This window comes from Rhinopithecus roxellana, chromosome 6 (assembly GCF_007565055.1).
Source record: "Rhinopithecus roxellana isolate Shanxi Qingling chromosome 6, ASM756505v1, whole genome shotgun sequence".
In the NCBI taxonomy this organism is placed as follows: domain Eukaryota; kingdom Metazoa; phylum Chordata; class Mammalia; order Primates; family Cercopithecidae; genus Rhinopithecus; species Rhinopithecus roxellana.
Window position 1 is genome coordinate 125354618 of NC_044554.1, and position 19388 is coordinate 125374005.

The 19388-nt window shown below is 37.3% G+C and overlaps 1 protein-coding gene across 1 annotated transcript in view; it reads left to right on the plus strand.

Annotated features, from left to right (window-relative positions):
- The window catches only part of ASB4 (ankyrin repeat and SOCS box containing 4), a 53850-nt gene that overhangs the window by 7055 nt on the left and 27407 nt on the right, over nucleotides 1-19388 (plus strand). The window contains exon 2 of the mRNA XM_010356263.2: nucleotides 2499-2798. Coding sequence (XP_010354565.1) covers nucleotides 2499-2798 — 300 coding nt within the window. The remainder of the gene's footprint in view (nucleotides 1-2498; nucleotides 2799-19388) is intronic.

The following is a 19388-nucleotide window of genomic DNA, read 5'->3' on the forward strand; positions in this document are numbered from 1 at the left end:
CAGTCCATTAGACTTTAATGTGAAATAACTGGATTTCTTTTTAAAGAGTAGATTTGGATAAAGGGAAAGGTGGGAGGGAGAGAAAGCAAGATGGCTCTAGAATTCTGAATGGAGTAAAAAAGGGATTAAAGTTGTGTGTGTGTGTGTGTGTGTGTGTGTGTGTGTGTGAAGCTATGTTGGAGGATACATTGCAGAAAGACAGACTTCCAGTTGAGTTCATTCATTCCTGTGGGATTAATCACTGTGCACCACCTTGTAAATAGCTTATTCAAATTAAATTATTCTTTCCCCTCAAGACAGAGAGACAATAGCTTATTTTAATTTTATTTTTGTTAAAGAGCAATACATGCACAGGATACTACATTTAAAAGTTACCAAGGGGGTATTCAAGAACAAGTGCATATCTGTCCTGATCCACCAACCCTCCAGTTCTTCTTGGAGGCCACCACTATAACCAGTTTCTTGTTCTCAGTGTTTACAAATATAATTGCATATGATAGCATAGTCTGTATACTGTTTGGCTCCCTGCTTATCTCACTCAGTAATATATCTTGAGATCTTTCTATTTCAGTCTATACAGAACTGCCCCATTTTTTTAAATGCTTGTGTAATATTTGATTGGATGAATGTATCATAATTTATTTAAGAAGTCTCCTATCAATTGACATGGAGGTTGTTTAACCATTCAAAGAATGCTGCAGTGTAGTGCATGTTCTTATATGTAGACCAGGTTGTCAAGATTCCTAAGTCTGGGAGCATGTTCCGCAGAGTACAATACAAATGGTGTTCTTTGTGGAGTTGTGCAATACAGTGGTCCTTTAGGACGTTTCACATGGGTGTTTATACTTATAGGACAAATACACAGGAGTGGCATGTTTCTAGTGTTTTTCACTTAAATGAGAGAAATTTAATACCTGATCACCAAGCCCACTTTTAATGTGGTCATCATCTTCAGAGCACCCTCTAGTAGTTCATCATTTCTTGTAAGGGGCAATGCCCAGAAGTAATCGTAATATTCTAGATTTCTTCTGGCCTTATCTAATCAGTGAAGAATACAATGTTTGCTTCTCTTGTTCTGGGCACTACACTTTTATTAATGTAGTTTCAGATTGTATTAGTTTTTTGGCAGCACCATCCCACTGTTGGCTTATTTTGAGATTACAGCTCAAATCCCTAGGTTGTTTCTCAAATAAATGACCATTAAATCATATTCTGCTTACCTTGTACTTGTAAGTGGAATTTTTATAACCTATAAGTAAACTTTTGATTTACTCATGTTAAAATTTATTTTGTTGTTTCAGACCTAAAGTAACTTCTATGCTGTGGCTGTTGAAGAACTATCTCTTCATCTTCTTCCCCTCAATATTTCTTCTTTCTGTACCTATTTTCCATTCTCCACTCATAAAAGCTTAAATGCTATGGCTATTGGCATTGACATAGAAAGAAAGTTTATAAAGTCATCATAGTTATAGCTTGTCAAATGTGGCAAAAGTTGGAGACTTATAGAAAAAAGACCAGCTCAGCATATAGAAGTCAGAGATCAGCGGGAGAAGAGAGAGAGAGGCAGAGAGAGAGAATGCACATTTCCAAAAACCAATGGGAAAAATTATCGAAGATCTCAGTTCTAGGTGCATCTACACTTCTCCTGCCTAATTCATTTATGTATGGCTGTAGACATCGTTAATTATGCAACATATCTTATTTTCCTGTTTATTTTAGCTGCTAGGAAATTCAAAGGCAAATTTGCAATGCCATTCTAGTGTACAGGATAGAGTTTATATTTTGTGTATGTATTTATCTTACTTTTGACATTTTAATTTTCCTACTTTTTTATTTTGCCCTTATTTTCTAAATCGTTTTAAAAATCTTAAGTTGTGTGAAAGTTGAGAGTTGCCTTAAATTTGTCTTTGGAAAGAGATATTGCATAAATCAACAGGCAGGCAAATAAAATTTTGGAGTGTTAATTTTTTAAAAAAAGGTTAAACACATTCATATGTTGGATTGGCAACAACTATAGGAAAAAAGATTTTGGATAGAATAAAAATTATAATCTTGTAACTAACAGCCTTGGAATCATTCAAGACAAACTCTCAATGATTGACAGCTTTAAAAAAAATATATCCTTAAAGCATCTCAAGTAACTCACCATGCAAAATAAAATACAATTACCTAAATGAAGATCCCAAAATTAAATGCTTGTAAGACCTAGAAAGGTAAAGTAAATAAAGGAACAAGACATAGTAATAAGAAATAGTAGAGACAGTGAGAGCTTGAGAAAGCCTGTTTCCCTGATGAACATCAGAATACCCTATTAAACAAAATGCCTGCAGACCCACTACTGTTAATTTAAAACCTCTGTCATCCCCTCTCCACTCCACTTTTGTAAATGTGACCAAAATAAAATACCTTGTAAAAATCCTCATAAAACAGGGAGAAAGCCTAGGTCAAGAAGTTAAACTTTCTTTCCTTTCCTTTTCTCTTTTTTTTTTTTTCTTTAGGTTATTGGTTGCCTAGCTATAAATTGAAGTCTTCCTGGGCCACAGGCCTGCATCTCTCTGTCTTGTTTGGTCATGTGGAATGCCTTCTGGTGCTACTGGACCACAATGCTACAATCAACTGTAGACCCAATGGGAAAACCCCTCTTCACGTGGCTTGTGAAATGGCCAATGCAGATTGTGTTAAGATCCTCTGTGATCGTGGGGCAAAGCTGAATTGCTACTCCTTAAGTGGACATACAGCTTTGCACTTTTGTACAACTCCAAGTTCCATTCTCTGTGCCAAGCAATTGGTTTGGAAAGGTAAGCCTTTCTGGGTGGCCAACATGGTTGTCTGCTTGTACACTCATGGTTTCAAGACTTTGTGACCATGTGATGTAGTAAGCCTAAAGATGCAATTACACCTAGTACAGAGGGCCCTAAAAATACATAGTTCTGTTGATCCAGGTAATTCAGTGATGATCACATTGGAATCTTATTATTATTATTTAATAGCAGGAAGTTCGTTCATTTACTTAACAAATATTTATTTAGCTCCCATTATGCATCAGGTAATGCACTAAGTAAATGAAAAAGAGAAAAGACACCTGCCCTCAAAGAAAGTATATTCTAACAGGGGAGATAAATATTAACAAAATAAATTCATAAATATATAATTATAAATTGGGAAAGTGTTGTGAAGGAGAAAACAGGAGCTACGAATGAGAATGTCAGAAGTGAATTACTCTAAAATGTGCAAAGGCTTCTCTAGGGATATTATGCTAGGTAGGCTGAAACTTTAAGAATGAAAAGGAGGGCCAGGTGCAGTGGCTCATGCTTGTGGTACCAGAATCTTTGGAGGCTAAGGTGGGAGGATCACTTGAGCCCAGGAGTTCGAGACCTGTCTGGGCAACATAGGGAGACCTCATCTCTACAAAAAGTAAAAAAAATTAGCCGGGCATGGTGGCATGCAACTATGGTCCCAGCTACTCAGGAGACTGAGGCAGGAGGGTCACTCGATCCCAAGAGGTCAAGGCTGCAGTGACTTGTGATGATGCCACTGCACTCCAGCCTGACTGACAGAGTGAAACCCTGTCTCAAAACAAAAAAACAAAAGGCAAAAACAAACAAACAAAAAACAAATGGGAAGGAGACAGCCATTAAAAAAGAAAGCCGAGAGGAAAAGGGGTCTAGCTGTAGGAAACAACTTGAGCAAAGTTGCTAAGAGAGCAATAAAACTTGGAATATTAAACAGATAGAAGAGGGCTACTATGACCAGAGTATCATGGGTGTGGGGTAGGGTGGGAAGGACGAGAGGGTAGAGGAGAGAGTCACAAGATGACATTGGATGTGTTAGATCCTGCAGGGCCTTCGAAGGTGAAAGTGTAGGCTCTGAAATAGAGCCATAAGAAAGTTTTCAGTAAGACAGTGACATGACTTAATTTTCCTTTAAAGTCGTTATTCTGGAGTTATGCAGAAAATAGATTGGAGGTGGACAAGAATGGAAGCAGGGAGACCAGTAGGGAAGCTATTTTAGTAGTCTAGGTGAGAGAAGATGGTGGCTTGCTCTAGGGGCAAGTTCAGATAGGGAGTTTAGGAGATGGGTTTGCAATACATTTCGGAAGTAGAATTGTTGGGATTTGGAGATGGATTGGATGTGGGTGGGGTGTGAGGGAAAAAGGAAGTCCCAAGTATCATTGCCAGGTTGCAGGTTTTAGAAAATAAGCAGAGAGTGATGCCATTTTTTGAGATAAAGAAACTTGAGGAAGAAGCACCTATGTAGGGATAATAATTAAATCCATTTTTTAAAAAGTCAGTTTATGGAGGTATAATTGTCATGCAGCAAAATTAACAGTACAATTTAACATTTTGAGAAATACTATTTTTGTGAAACCATCATGCCAATCATCTTAAAAAGTTTCCTGACACCCTTTGTAGTTAGTCCTCTCCCCTTCTACATCTACTGACAACCACTGATGTTTTCCATCCCTATAATTTTGCCTGTTTTCAGAATGTCATATACATTAAATTATAAAATATGTAGGCTTTTGAATCTGGTTTCTCCCACTTAGCATAATGCATTTGAGATCCATCCATGTGGTTGCATGGACCAATAAATTAGACCTTTTTATTGCTGAGTAGTATTCCATTGTATACACATAAAAAAATTGATCTACCCCCAGTAGAGGGACATTTGGAAGGTCCTTAGTTTTTGTCAATTTTGAAAGAAAAGCTGATATAAACATTTGCATACAGGTTTTTATGTGGATGTTTTTATTTCTCTTATGTAAATACCTAGGAGTGGGATGATGGCTATGTGGTTAATTTACAAGAAACTGCAACACTGTTTTCCAAAGTAGTTCTATCATTTTGTATTTCTGTCAGCAATGTATGAGAATTCCAGTTGCTTGGCAGACCTTGATAGTGTGAGATAAAAAACAAATTTGGCTGGGCATGGTGGCTCACACCTATAGTGTCAGTGTTTTGGGAGGCCAAGGTGGGAGATCTGCTTGAGTCTCTGAGTTTGAGGTCCGCGTGGGCAACATCAGTTTGCAATAATTACAAACGTATTAGAATGGCTAACATATTAGCTAACATTCTAAATGTCCCTCTACTGGGGGTAGATCATTAGAATGTTAGCTCTTCTAATATGTTTGTAATGGTATCTCATTGTTTTAATTTGAATTTCCCTGATGCCTAAGGATGTTGAACATGTTTTCATGTATTGATTTACCATCTGTATATGATTTACTTTGGTGAAATGTCTGTAAATTTTGCTCCTTTAAAAAAAATGGGTTGCCTGTATTCTTATTGATTTGAGAGAGTTCTGTATATATATTCTGAATACTAGTGCTTTATCAGATACATGGTTTGCACATACTTTTCTTCATTCTGTGGCTTTTCATTTTCCTAACAGTATCTTTCAAAGAGAAGTATTTAATTCTGATAAATTCAATTTATAAATTTTTTTCCTTCTAGCAACAAAATTTATTTCCTATGTTTATTTCTAGAGGTTTTGTCATTTCAGATTTTACTTTTAGGTCTAGGATTCATTTTGAGTTAATTTTTTTAATATAGTGTAAGTTATGGGTTAGGTTTGTCTTTTTGATATGGATGCCCAATTGTTTCAGCACTGTTTGTTGAAAAGAATATTCTTTCACCATTGAATTGCCTTAGTATTTCTGTCAAAAATCAATTGGCAATATATGTTTGGGCTTCTTTCTGGACTCCAGCCTATTCCATTGACTTATATATCTTTTCATTTTTCTAATGCTCCACTGACTTGGTTGCCATAGGTTTGTATCAAGTCTTGAAATCAGATAGAGTAAGTCCTCCTAAATCAGTTTTAAGTATGAGAGTTTTCATATCTCTTTGAGACTTCAGTGAAAATATCAAAGATGCACTTTATATAAAAGTATAGATTTCAGAACAGAGCCCTGGACTAAAGCTATAATTTCAGAATTGTCAGCCTATTGATTGAATTTGAAGCCAAGGAAATCAATGGAATCACCTGGATAAAGAGTATATACAGAGAAAAGTGAATCTATGAATAAGCCCCAATGAATTCTAACATTTCAGTGTTAGAAGGACAGGGAGAAGCCAATAAAGGAGAGTAAGATATACTGATAAGTAAAGTTGGAGAAAACCAAGAGTATTTTGGCAACACAAGGACTAAGAAAGAGGTAGTAGGTTCCAGAAGCAGAGAGTGGCCAGCTATAGTGATAGCTACACAGGGTTAATTAGATGTTCATTAGATTAGGTGACAGAGTTATCACTGACAAAAATAGTTTCGGTGAAACAGTGTTAAAAGTCAGATTTGAATGGTATAAAGTGCAAATGGGTGGTTAGAAACCAGAGATGTCACAGGTAAACAGTTGTTGTAAAGAAGTGAGGCTGCAGAAGTGAACATAAAAAGAGCATGATTGCTGGAGGGGCTGGAGGGAGGTCACAGGAAAGTATTACCTACAGTTGGAGATCAAAGAAAAAGCTTGTGTGCCAAAGGAAATGATTCATAGAAAGAAAACAGTTGAAGATGCACAAGACAAGATAACTGAAAGTCTTTCAGAAGCTGAGATGAGATTAAATCCAGAGACTATGGGATGCATCCTCCTTTTCTTTTCTTTTTTTTTTTTTTTTGAGACATGGTCTCGCTTTGTCACCCAGGCTGGAGTGCAGTGGCACAATCTCAGCTCACTGCAAGCTCTTCCTCCCGAGTTCACGCCATTCTCCTGCCTCAGCCTCCCGAGTAGCTGTGAACATCCTCATTTTTAAGAAGTGGGACAAAGTAAAAGATGGTTTTAAATGCCAGAATGTTTGTAGATTTGATAGTGCTAAGATGAGGGAGTTCTGATGGTTTTTCCCCTCAATGTGTCGGGCAGTCGTCAGCCAAAAAATGAGAGGAGAGCAGGAAGCGTGGACATTTTCACAAGAATGGAGAAGGAATGGGAAGTTCAGGAGAAAAAAAAAATGGGAGAAGAATCTTACTAAAGAAATGTAGTAGGATTACTGGACTTATAAAAGATGCCGTGTGGCTAGGAGCCGTGGCCTATGTTTGTAATCCCAGAACTTTGGGAAGGCTGAGGCAGGAGGACCTGTTGAGGCCAGGAGTTTGAGATCAGACTTGGCAACATAATGAGACCACATCTTTACTAAAGGAAAAATAAATTAACCAGGCATGGTGGTGCATCTGTAGTTCTAGCTACTCAGGAGACTGAGGCAGGAGAATTGCTTGAGATCAGGAGTTTGAGGGTGGCTGCTGTGAGCTATCATTGGACCACTGCATACCAGCCTGTGTGACAGAGCAAGATCTGTCTCAAAAAAAAAAAAAAAAGAAACAAAACCATGATCTTTTCAACCTGTGGAAATGAAGGGGAAGAAAAAATTCAGCCCAGCTTATTCTCCTACTTCTTTGGTTCACCTGTTAAAAATGAGGGTGTATCCCATATTCTCTGGATTTCATCTCATCTCAACTTCTGAAAGACTGGAACCTTTCAGTTATCCTGTCTCATGCATCTTCAACTGTTTTCTTCCTATGAGTCATTTCCTTTGGCACACAAGGTTTTTCTCTGATCTCCAACTGTAGATAATACTGGTCTGTGACCTCCCTCCAGCAATCATGCTCTTCTTATGTTTGCTTTTGCAACCTCCCCCTTAGGAAGGAAGCTACAGGGACAAGGTTAGGCATCATTTGAAGCTTACCCACATTTTCTATGTGTGGCCATCACTGCTCTTCACATTTACTCATTCATTTATGTTTATATTTAGTTTTTATCTTTATTGATTTTTAAACTTAATTAGTTTAAACCTGCAAGCTTTTTATTTTTAAGAGTTTTAGGAATTTTGGAAATTATGTATTAATTTATTAACTTTTTAATTAAAACATTTTTTGTCTTACTTTGCAATAATCACATTTAATGTCTACTTTCAATAGATTTCCAGTAAATGATGCAGTGTTATTAACTATAGTCATCCTGCTGTACATTAGATCTTTAGAACTTATTCATTCCACATAACTGAAACTTTGTTAGTGATGTTCCCCTTCCCGAGTCCAAGTGATCTCATTGTTCAGTTCCCACCTATGAGTGAGAACATGCGGTGTTTGGTTTTCTGTTCTTGTGATAGTTTGCTAAGAATGATGGTTTCCAGCTGCATCCATGTCCCTACAAAGGACGCAAACTCATCCTTTTTTATGGCTGCATAGTATTCCATGGTGTATATGTGCCACATTTTCTTAATCCAGTCTGTCACAGATGGACATTTGGGTTGATTCCAAGTCTTTGCTATTGTGAATAGTGCCGCAATAAACATACGTGTACATGTGTCTTTGTAGTAGACTAATTTATAATCCTTTGGGTATATACCCAGTAGTGGGATGGCTGGGTCATATGGTACATCTAGTTCTAGATCCTTGAGGAATTGCCATACTCTTTTCCATAATGGTTGAACTAGTTTACAATCCCACCAACAGTGTAAAAGTGTTCCTATTTCTCCACATCCTCTCCAACACCTGTTGTTTCCTGACTTCTTAATGATTGCCATTCTAACTGGTGTGAGATGGTATCTCATTGTGGTTTTGATTTGCATTTCTCTGATGGCCAGTGATGATGAGCATTTTTTCATGTGTTGTTAACTTTTTATATTGTCACCTTTTCATGTGACTTCATCAACCACAAACTGACAGAGTGGCCAAACCTTTCACTCCCTAGTGGCGTCACCTTTCCCAGCTGGTACAGTCATTCCCCATCTCTTTTGTTCCTGTCAACAGAGGGAGACTACCTAGAGATGAGAAGGAAGAAAGAGGTAGGGGGAAGCTTGGGCAATGCTTGTAGGCTGACACTAATGAATTAGGCTTACAACAGTCAAGGAGAGAGAATGGAAGTCCATTAAAGATCCACTTACTCTTTCAAGCCATGTCATCAAAGGCTGAATTCACAAAGAAAATAAAGATAAATTAGAGAAAGCAAAAATGTTCAACTTTAGTAGGGCAAACATCATAAAATTAAAAGGCAATCATAAAAGTGGGAAAAATATTTGAGACTATATGACAAAAGGCTTACTATATACAGAAGTTTTTCAATTAAAGTAATGAGGCTAACAACTAAAAAATAAAAGAAGAGAGAAAGAGGTAAAAAAAAGAAAAAGAACAAAAAGACCAAGAACAGGAATATTTAAGGGAAAAAAGGAATAATCATATAAATAGCAAATAAATATATGACATAATGAGAGCATTTATTGGTAATCAGTAACGTCAATTAAAATAACAACTAGATATTTTGTTGTTGTTTATTACATTAATAAGCATACGAAAGATAATATATATGTGACAAACACATAGGGAAGTGCTCTCACACACTCTTAATAGAAAGGAAATAGGTATAAGCCTGGGTGGCAAATTGATAACACATATCAAAAGCTGAAAACTTTCTTTTAACTTAGAAATTTCACCTCTAGGATTAGGGACCAATTCTACGCAGGGGACCTTTTTACCCAGGGCTATCATTTACTTAGGGCCTCAAATTCAGACTTTAGATGTTATCTCTGAACTAGGTTATACCTAAAGTCAAAGAGGTAACTGGGGAGAAAGAAAAAGACACAGTGATCATGTAACTTAGAATTGTGCGTGGTCACATGACCTACAGTACACTAGAAATTAGAGACTTTCTCCTACTTCTGTAAGTTTTCAGAATAATGCAGTTAGAGTATATTTTACTTATTTTACCTTATATTTTTGTCTTAGAAGTTTTGATTGGTTAAGAAAAACATTTAAAATGTACCACAATTGAAAATATTTAGATAGGCACTTTTAATTTTTAAATGTATTTAGAGTCTCAAAAAATTGCTTGAGTCCTATTTGCCCTCAGAGAGTCATTTATATTACTGAAAAACTGAAAAACACTTACATATCTAATAGAAAATTTCATGTTGTTGCTGCCATGCCGTGCAGATATTTAAAACGACGTTTAAAAGAATGTCCGTTCACATGGGAAGTTTGTAAAAAGCAGCTTATAGGACAGTATGGACTTTACAGATGTATTTTTTAAAACATTGTATGTGACTATGCATATCAAAATGATATTTAAAATGTCAGAGTCAAACTTGATATCATAGCTAATGCTTAGCTGTAGCTAAGCAATTTCAAAAAGGCTAATGTATTATTTCAGATCCTTGCTGCTAGAATACTTTTTTAAAGTGTGGCAGCTGGCAGATATATAAATAAGAAAGCAAACCTGTGAATCAGATCATTGGGGAAAATTTCAACCCATCTTATGGATGAGGAAATAGAAGGAGAAAGTGTTTTGCAGGTGGATCTTCTAACCTGGAAACTAAAAGACTGTGAGCATCTTGTCTTCTTTCCTTTGCATTTTTATGCCTCAGCTTCTTGGACAGTGCTTGGCACATAGAACGTGCTCAATAAATAGTTACTGAAGTTACTGACAGATCTGGGAATGGCTCCAGAAGCCCTGAGTGCATGGATGGGGACCCACTGCCACCTAATAAATGAAAACTGTGTGGTTCATGGTTAATGAAATGCTGCTCTTCATCAGTTTTACCCTCTCAGTCTCTAGAGATATAGCCAAAGGCTAAATTTTCTCTCTCTTAGATTGTATCATAGGTACTCTGGGGGAGAACTCAAATACATCATTTTGTAGCAGGACAGAGGGAACTGAGACAACATACAGACAAGGAAAATAAGTCAGGCTAACATTAAGCTCAGGACCAGAGAAGTCCATTAGAGGAAGAACCAATGCCATGGCAACTGAAAACCGATGTAATTTCATTTGCTGTTTAATGGGCTGTTTGTGGAAAAGTGCTCTTTGTGGAAAAGGCTAATTGAGGCCAAAAAATTGCATCCAATTTTCTCTTAAAGGATTTTTCCCTGTTTTTTCAGTGTTGCAGAGCCTGCTTTGTCCCCATGCTGGATTTTGTCTGCTGTTTTTCTGTTTGCCTTTCTACTTAATGCCCCCATCTCCTGGCCTTTGCTTCCTTTGGTATTAGTATAATAGTGTTCATCAGTTGAGAAGGCTTATTTACCTTGGTGAAAAACGTCCTCTCCTTGAATCCTGCATTTCCTTATGAATAAAGAGAGTCAAGGCAGGTTTAGGTGGCTGCCAAGCAGCATATTATTTCTACTTATTCCATTCGTAAGAGGAAAATGAAAGCTGCCCGCTTTACTCTGCGTGAAGCAAATCCTGACAGTAGGAGGAAAATTTGTTACTGCAGGAAAGCCATAAAAATTCAAATGTTCCTTAGCAGAATGTAGCATGGGGGCAATGTAAAGGGGACCATGCCTTTTAAAAGACTGTTCCCTGCTACTTTATGTGACAGTGACACAAGTCACCCACATGTTAGGAAATTCCCTGGTCAATGAAGTGTAACATGGTAAGGCAAGATGTCACTGGCCTTCATTTTAATCCGAAATAGATATGCCTGCTGGACAGACACTGCTCTTACCACCTCATCGCCTTCCATCTTTTCATCTTCTATGTTATACATTGTAATAGCATAAATCTGATCAGTCATTTGCAAACCACCCAGAGGATTTTTGCCACATCTGCTGTATTGTGAGTACCACCTGTACAATATGAATTTAATGTTCTCATCAAATTGATATTACTTATTAAATTCAATTTTAAAGGAAACCTGATATTACTATAAAAAATCGAAACCCCAAATCCCTTGACATACATTGAGGGTAACAGTAACAGTAAATAAAAGGCAATTAAATTCTTGACCTCTATCTGCTCAGAGACCCTCTGTTCTCAGATGGCAGAAAATGACTCTAAAAAGCTGCGTCTTCTGGTCACTGCTTTTTCCAGAAGGCTTGCCTCCAATCATTCTGCTCTGAGTGAGTTAACTTGAAACGAGTTTGCAGTCCCTATCTCACACCTGGTCAGTCAGCAGTTACTCCAGTCCCGTAAAGAATGTTCCACGAAAAATCATACCACACTTCGGGGAACACAACCTTAAGCAGTGCTTTCAAGTTGATAGTCTATTTAGTGCTGAGATTGTAGAAGCATCTCTTTAGAATCAGGAATGAAACAACTTTTCTGCTCTCATCACAGTCTCTTCAGCCCTGTCCTGGAGGTCCTAACTGGCACAAAGAGAAGAGAAAAATAAATAATGTATGACAATTGAAAAGAAGGAAGCAAAATGGCCATTATTTAAAACAGGATGTTTGTCTACATAGAAAATCCAAGAAAATCTACAATTAAATGGTTACAACTAGTAATTGAATTGCAGAGGTAGTACATTTAAGATCAATACACAAAAATCAATTACATTTCTGTATACCAGAAATAAGCAGCTAGAAATTGTAATGTAAGAAAGGATATATTTATAATATCACCAGAAATTTAAGGGGCCTAGAAAATGTATTTAGCAAAAGAGGTGGAAGAAATATGAACATTGTTTAAAAGACATTAAGAAGATACCGTATTCAAGGTTTATTATGAAATATGTAGTACTGGATTATTCTTTCTTCAGAGGCAACCACTTTTACTTCCTTGAGCTGATTAGTTTGATATTTAGCTCCAAATTACTAAATAAATACCACTTATTTATCCATAAAAGTGGAAAAGAATAAGTAGCAATAGAAGCAGCTTTATGAGAATATATTGATTGATTCTAATGGAAAATGAGGATCTGGCTCCTTTTCCGCTATCCGTGTCCCTCTCCCCAAGTACTTTTTCATTCCCTGTCCCTTATGATGGAGTTACATTATAACTATGAGGCTTGTGGCCAACTATGATAGCTTCTTTTTTTGTGCAATGTTTGTTATCTCTGTAGAAAATTGTCTTATTTCATTCTTTGGCTTAATTTTCTACATACTCATTGCTATTTAACCTCAAAGCTTTTGCCAATAGTTTTATTTTATTTTATTTATTTTTAGAGACAGGGTTTCACTCTGTCACCCAAGCTAGAATGCAATAGCATGACCATGGCTCACTGCAGGTTTGACTTCCCAGGCTCAAGCAATCCCCCCACCTCAGCCTCCCAAGTAGCTGAGACTACAGGCGCATGGGCCGTGCCTGGCTAATTTTTAAAAGATTATTTTTAGTAGAGACAAAGTCTTGCTATTTTGATGAGGCTAGTCTCCAACTCCTGGCCTCAAGTGATCCTCCTGCTTATGTCTACAAAGTGCTGGAATTATAGGGGTGAGGCATTGTGCCTGGTCAGACAATAGTTTTAATCTTTTCTGAAACATTTAAACTTAGTGGGTATTTTATCAATTTTATTTTCTTGAAGAAGTTCCTTCTGGAGTCTTCAGCCCTGCTCCAACTAGGTTCAGGTTGATGTGCATCTGGTGAACCACTGTCATCCTGGGATCCCCATTCCCTGTCATCCCAGGAACACCCTTTTCCTCTCCCCTGTTTCCTGGACCACAAGTCTTCCTAAATCTTGGTGTCTTGCCTGTTTGGGTTAGATACATCCTCTGGTAGCTTTCTGAGAAAGGGTGCATGAATTCTACCCCCAACTTAGTGTAGAGTTCTAGATTCATAAATATTTTCTTTTAGCATAGTGAAGGCATTGCCCCATTGCCTTCTAGTTTCCAGTACTGCAGCTGGAAAATTGAAAGCCATTTACTTCTTCGTTTTTTTAATGGGACTTATTATCTTCCTCTCTGGGGAATTTAGATTTTTTTTTTTTTTTTTTTTTTGGTCTTTGATGTTCTAAAATTTCACAGTGAACTGCCTTGGTAGGTTTATCTTCATCCTTTGTACTGAATCCATTCAATTCCACAATGCTTGTCTATCAGTTCTGAGAAATGTTCCTGAATTGTTTCCTGCATGAGTTCTTTTCTTCTGCTTTCTATATGCTATCTTTCTTGAATTACTATTATTTGGATATTGAACCTCCCTGGACTGTTTCTCTAAATTGTCTTGTATCGTCTCTCCTATTTTACATTCCTTTATTCTCTACTTTCTGGGAGATCTTTTCTAGGTTGCTTTTCTCTGTTTTTATTGCCTCTGTCAAGTATATTAGAGGTTTTCCTTAGATGTCTTATTATCCTTGGCTGTCTGCCTAAATTTAAGATGAAGTCACTAAAAGCTGATTCAGAATCTAAATATCTAGGAAGAGTGGTTTTTTTTATTGTTGTTGTTGTTATTGTTGTTTTGTTTGTTTTTTGTTTTTTGTTTTTTGTTTTTGCTGTATATCATCTGGCTGGACCTTTCATCTGAGGAATCTTTGACATAGTCTCTTAGGAATTAGATTCTCTGAAGAAAAATCTAACTGTTTTTTTTTTTTTTTTTTCTAGAGAATCAAGACCTAATTGCCATTATTCCAGGTGCTAAGTTAGGGGAAAAGGCTGGGGATGCAAATATAGCATATCTACTATCTAGGATGCTCTGTCCTTCTTCTTTGCTGAGCAAACTTCAACTCCTATGCAAGGTGTTAGTTCAGACTTCACTTCTGAGGATCAATCTTCCTTCATTCCTTTAAACTCAATTAGGACACTATGCTATGTTCTGTATTCTCATATCTCATTGTAGCTTTCCTTTGTGGTACTTATATTTTATTTGTTGAATTCTTTGATTAGTATCTGCCTCCTTCACTAAACCATAAATTTAATGAAAGCAGAAACTGTTTTTGCTTGGCAGAGCCCAGTGCATAGTACATACTGGGTGTTGATTGTTAAAAATTTATTGAATATTCAATCGATAACAAGTTCTAGCACTAGGGAAAAGAGTGCAATTGAACCAGAGCAATTTCATGATCCTTACTGGTAAAATCATGCTCAGTTGTACACATTGCTTCTTTCCCATATGAAGAGAGTACGTCAGGAAGGAGGGAGAAGTCAGAAATGTTATATACTACAGAGAGCTCCAGTAAGTTGAGAGTTAAACAGCTGCTATTGGATTTAGTGACATGGATGGAACTGAAGATTATACCAATCAGTTGAGCGATGGATGCAGAAATCAGAGCGGGGGCGATTGAGAACTAAAAAGGAGGGTGTCTGAAAGTGTGAACAAGCCTTTTAAGGAGTATTTGTGAAGAGGAGACGAGAAGTAGATGAAGAGGAAAATGGGTTTGAACTTTTATTTATTTATTTATTTTTTATTTTAGATGGTAGAAACCTGAGCATTTAAAAAACTGATGGAAAAATCCACCAGTAGGGCATAGATTGAAGAAAAAGAAGAGAGGAGGGATAATTTTTTGTGTGAGGACTCTGAGAAGTTTGGGAAATGAGATCCAGAGCAGGTAAAGGGATTGACTTTGGAGAGGAAAAGCTTTGTTCTATCATAGCCAGAAGCAGAAAAAGAGGGAATGAGAGTTGATATGTGTGGTGGGAAGGCTTTAAGGAAGCTTCCCTTTGAAGGGCATTTTTTATGTAAAGTAAGAAGTGAAGAGAGCTGAGAGTGAAAAAAGAGAAGAAGCATAAAAGATTCAAGGCAAAAAGAGGTTTGAAATAATTGTTACAGAGAATATATTATATTTTCTGTAATTATAGAGAATAATTATTATAGGGAATTACAAAGAATGGGAAACTAAGTAAAACAGAGACACATTGGGTTTCTGAGCAGTCTGGAGGGTCCAGCTGAGTTCTGATGTTTGACTTTATGATGGTACTGGTCTTGCACAGGTGGCACAGGTGTTTTTTGCCACACAGCATTCAGCTGCTTGGGTGCAGACACTAAGACAGCAGATAATTGGGCTCACGCAGGGTTAGGGTCACTCATAATGGCCCCAGGTAGATGCTATGAAGAGATGAAGGGAATTTAAAGTTCCACCAAAAGAGTTATTAAAATGATAAAATATGGAACTAAGCTGGATAGAGAAGGAGAGAAGAAAGGAACATCTAATGGACAAAGAGAACACAGAGAAGGATCTGATGGAGTCCAAGAATGGTTATAGTGGACACTGAACAAGTAAGATGCATAGATAGAAGATTGTGGGCAGAGAATTGGATATGTGAATCAGTGATTTCTGGAGACAGATAAATTTCAGGTAATGACTCAGTCCAGGTATGACTGTGGGTTGGAGTCATCAAGTCAGAGTAGGAGAAAGTCACTGAAGGGAATGAGATTCAGAAACAGGGAGACCAGGAGATTGGGTGGGTCATTCATGCGGTATTAAAGACCCCCAGAATAACGGCAGGAATTTTTGAGGAGAGGAGTAATGTGAGGTAGGTGCCAAAATCTTAAGAAACAGATGGAAAGATAATTATATTAAGGAAAGAGATTAGGTGGTATAGCTGAAAAAGCAAAGCCCTAAAGAAGTAGGGGTGTTCCTTTTATTTATCTTTCCACGAGAATTAGGGAGTAATTGGAAGGAGCAATGGGGAGTGAGATATATGAAAAAGAACACCCAGCTGTATACCGCAGGCCAGAGTTAAGCATCCCACATCCGTTGTTTGAGCTTGGAACACAGCAAAGCTAGTTTGGTTGCCATGGTGACCAACGCCATGTCTCCGGGCTCATTAATCCTATGTTCCAAACTAAGCACTTAGCAATAGCTTCTGAATAAATGCAACAAAGCTCTGCATACTGAAAAGGGCACATTCATGTTAAGCAGAGGAAAAGGGTTTTCAATTTCATTCATTAAACTTGAGTAAATAATTTAATATCTTTGTGCGTCAGTCCTCCTAGCTAATGAATAAGGATAAATGCTTAATGGAAAATCTAGCTTAATAAAGTTAACAGCATCGGGGCTACATATAAAGGAAATTGATGTTGCCGGCATATATGCATATGAAGGGGAAAACTGAAAGGAAAATAACGTGTATTAAGCATCTATGATGTGGCTATGTCAGGTACTTGAAAATAAAATGTTTCATTTAATCCTTGCAACAACCATGTGAGGTTGCATATTGTTCTCCTTATTTGAAAAATGAGGAATCACAGACTCAGATAAGTTGAATCAGGCCTCAGTTCACAAAGCTTGTCAGATTTGAGCAGATCAAATTTTATTTGTTTTGGGTCTGTGATGCTCCCACTGTGTCTTGCTGGAAATTGTATAATGCTTATCCTTCTGGGACATTTGGCTAATTAAAAAATTAGGAGAAAAGACTGTGCTAAGGTGACACTTACTATCTAAAAGAGAAACTTAAATGCTATATCAGAATTCTATTAGCTTAAAATAATTAACTATCCTAAGATTTTTAAAAGGCTTTTCTAAAAAAAAAAAAAAAAAAAAAAAGGCAGCTGGGTATATTCGAAGTGTGTTTAATTGAAGACATGAAAACCTGTCAATATTTCTTCTGAAATGAGTCCCACCAAGGCAATTGTTTATCCCCATTCTATCGTTTTCTCACATGAAGAATTGGAGTTGCAAAGCACACTCTCAACACAGAAACTGATCCTTTCCTTTTAAGTATCATGCCTTTATTTTTTGGTTTCTGGACTTGCTCCAACAAAGGTGTAGATAAGTGGTTGAAAAAGATATATTGAAAATCCATTAATTCATTTTCCTTAAAGTTAAACTTTTTAATTAAAAGCAACACTTCGATCAATTTCTAATTTCTACCTCCAACAATGTAATATAGCAAGGTTTAAAATAATAGAAATAACTAGGCATATGTTAAATATCCCTGTCACTAACCTTAGATGTTAGCATTTTTCTTTTTTTCTCCAAACAATAATTGTTTTGGTCTCACCTATACGACAATTTTAGGTCAATTTTTTCAAGTTTGGGTTGCTTACTGCAGCCAGGTGATTCCCAAGTGCATTTTCAGAGGAGAAGTAGTAATCACAGCCTTCTTTCCCACCTGTTAAAATTATAAGTTTCCTTCTCTGACCGAGTCTCTTTAAATTCTACAATCAAAAACCATCTGTGTCTTCTGTTCTGAGTTTTCAGTCTGGGTGTATTATCTTTGTTTTATAACTGGAAGCATCTGAAACCGGAAATTAAAGGATGAAGTTTCCTTGGGCCTGTACTTCTTTATTTATTTTCTATCAGCACTTTTTCTTTAATTTGTTTCTTACTTAGGGGAGCCTGGATCTTATTATCTTCTGAACATTTAAATACCCATTTAGCAAAAGATATCAGACTTACAAACAGAAATGCAAGTGTTTTCTTTGTCATCTCTGTAAGTAATAACTTATGGAAGATAATCTAAACAATTTTAGAAGGTTTTTCCATTAAGCTAACCAAGAAAACATACAAATAGGGGAAATGATGAAAGCTCAGAATTGGATGCTAATAATCAAGCACATGCCAGCTTCTTGAAGTTTTTACTAATTAGAAAGCTAATGGAGACAGAATAACGGTGGACCCCTCTCTTTTTCAAGACAAAACATTTTGCTGGCAGCCAGCCCCCACCAAGAGCTACAAAGAAGTGAACGCTGCAGGGAAGGCCCAGTTAGGGAGTCCGCTGAAAGCAAATCACTCCAGCCCGTTTTGCTTTGTTTTCTTGCGGCCTCAGAATTCTGGCAGCCCTCAGCAACACTCTTCAATTAAGAGGGCCACACCAACCAAAGACCTGGGTGGTAAGAGTAGGAAGTACACGCACTTCTTGCAAACATAGTTGAATTAACCTGGGTGGGGCCAGGAGGAAGAGCCATGAAGAAAGATCGTCTTGGACTTAATAATTAATAATTAATAATAACCCTGTAATCACAGCTACTAGGGAGGCTGAGGCAGGAGAATCGCTTGAACTTGGGAGGCCGAGGTTGCTGTGAACCGAGATTGCGCCATTGAGCTCCAGCCTGGGCAACAAGAGCAAAACTCCGTCTCAAAAAAATAAAATAAAATAAAATAAAATAAAATAAAATAAAATAAAATAAAATAATAACAGCACCTGGATATGGCATTTATTTTGCACGCGTGGCACTTTGTCTATGCTTTCATTAATCCTCACAACTATCCTATGATGTTAAGACTGTTATCCTAATTTGCAGATTAAAACACTGAGCTCGAGACAAATTGCTTAATAGTGAAATCAGGTTTTGACCGCAGTGACCTCACTGCAGAGCTCTCGTTTTGTCCACTAGGTGGTGCTGCCTTCCCTTTGCTACTTAGAGTCCTGCCGGTAATGTAACTTAGTCTTGGGACTGCCTTGGGGGACTTTGCTGTTGTTGCCTTATTCTGTGAATCTCATCTCCACTGCAGACTGTATATGTCAGTCAGCAAACCTGCCACTCCCTCAGCTTCTTCTATATCTGCCTTGCTCACAGCCCCTGATAAAGGGGAAGCACAGGTGCTATCTTCTGTAACACTTGATCCTTCCATGCTGTAGCCTATTAGACCAGGGGTGGTGTTCAACCAAGGGCTGGTCAGGAGGCTTGGACATGGCTTAATATGAAAAAAGGAACTCAAGTACAGTGCTTAAAAGTGAAGGTTCTGGAGTAAGACAGACTGGGTTCAGACCTTGACTCTTCCATTCATGAGGGCAAAATTTAACTTCTTTGAATCTTATCCCTCACCTACTAAATGGGGCTATGGATAATTCAAGTTGAGACTAGGGAACTCCAG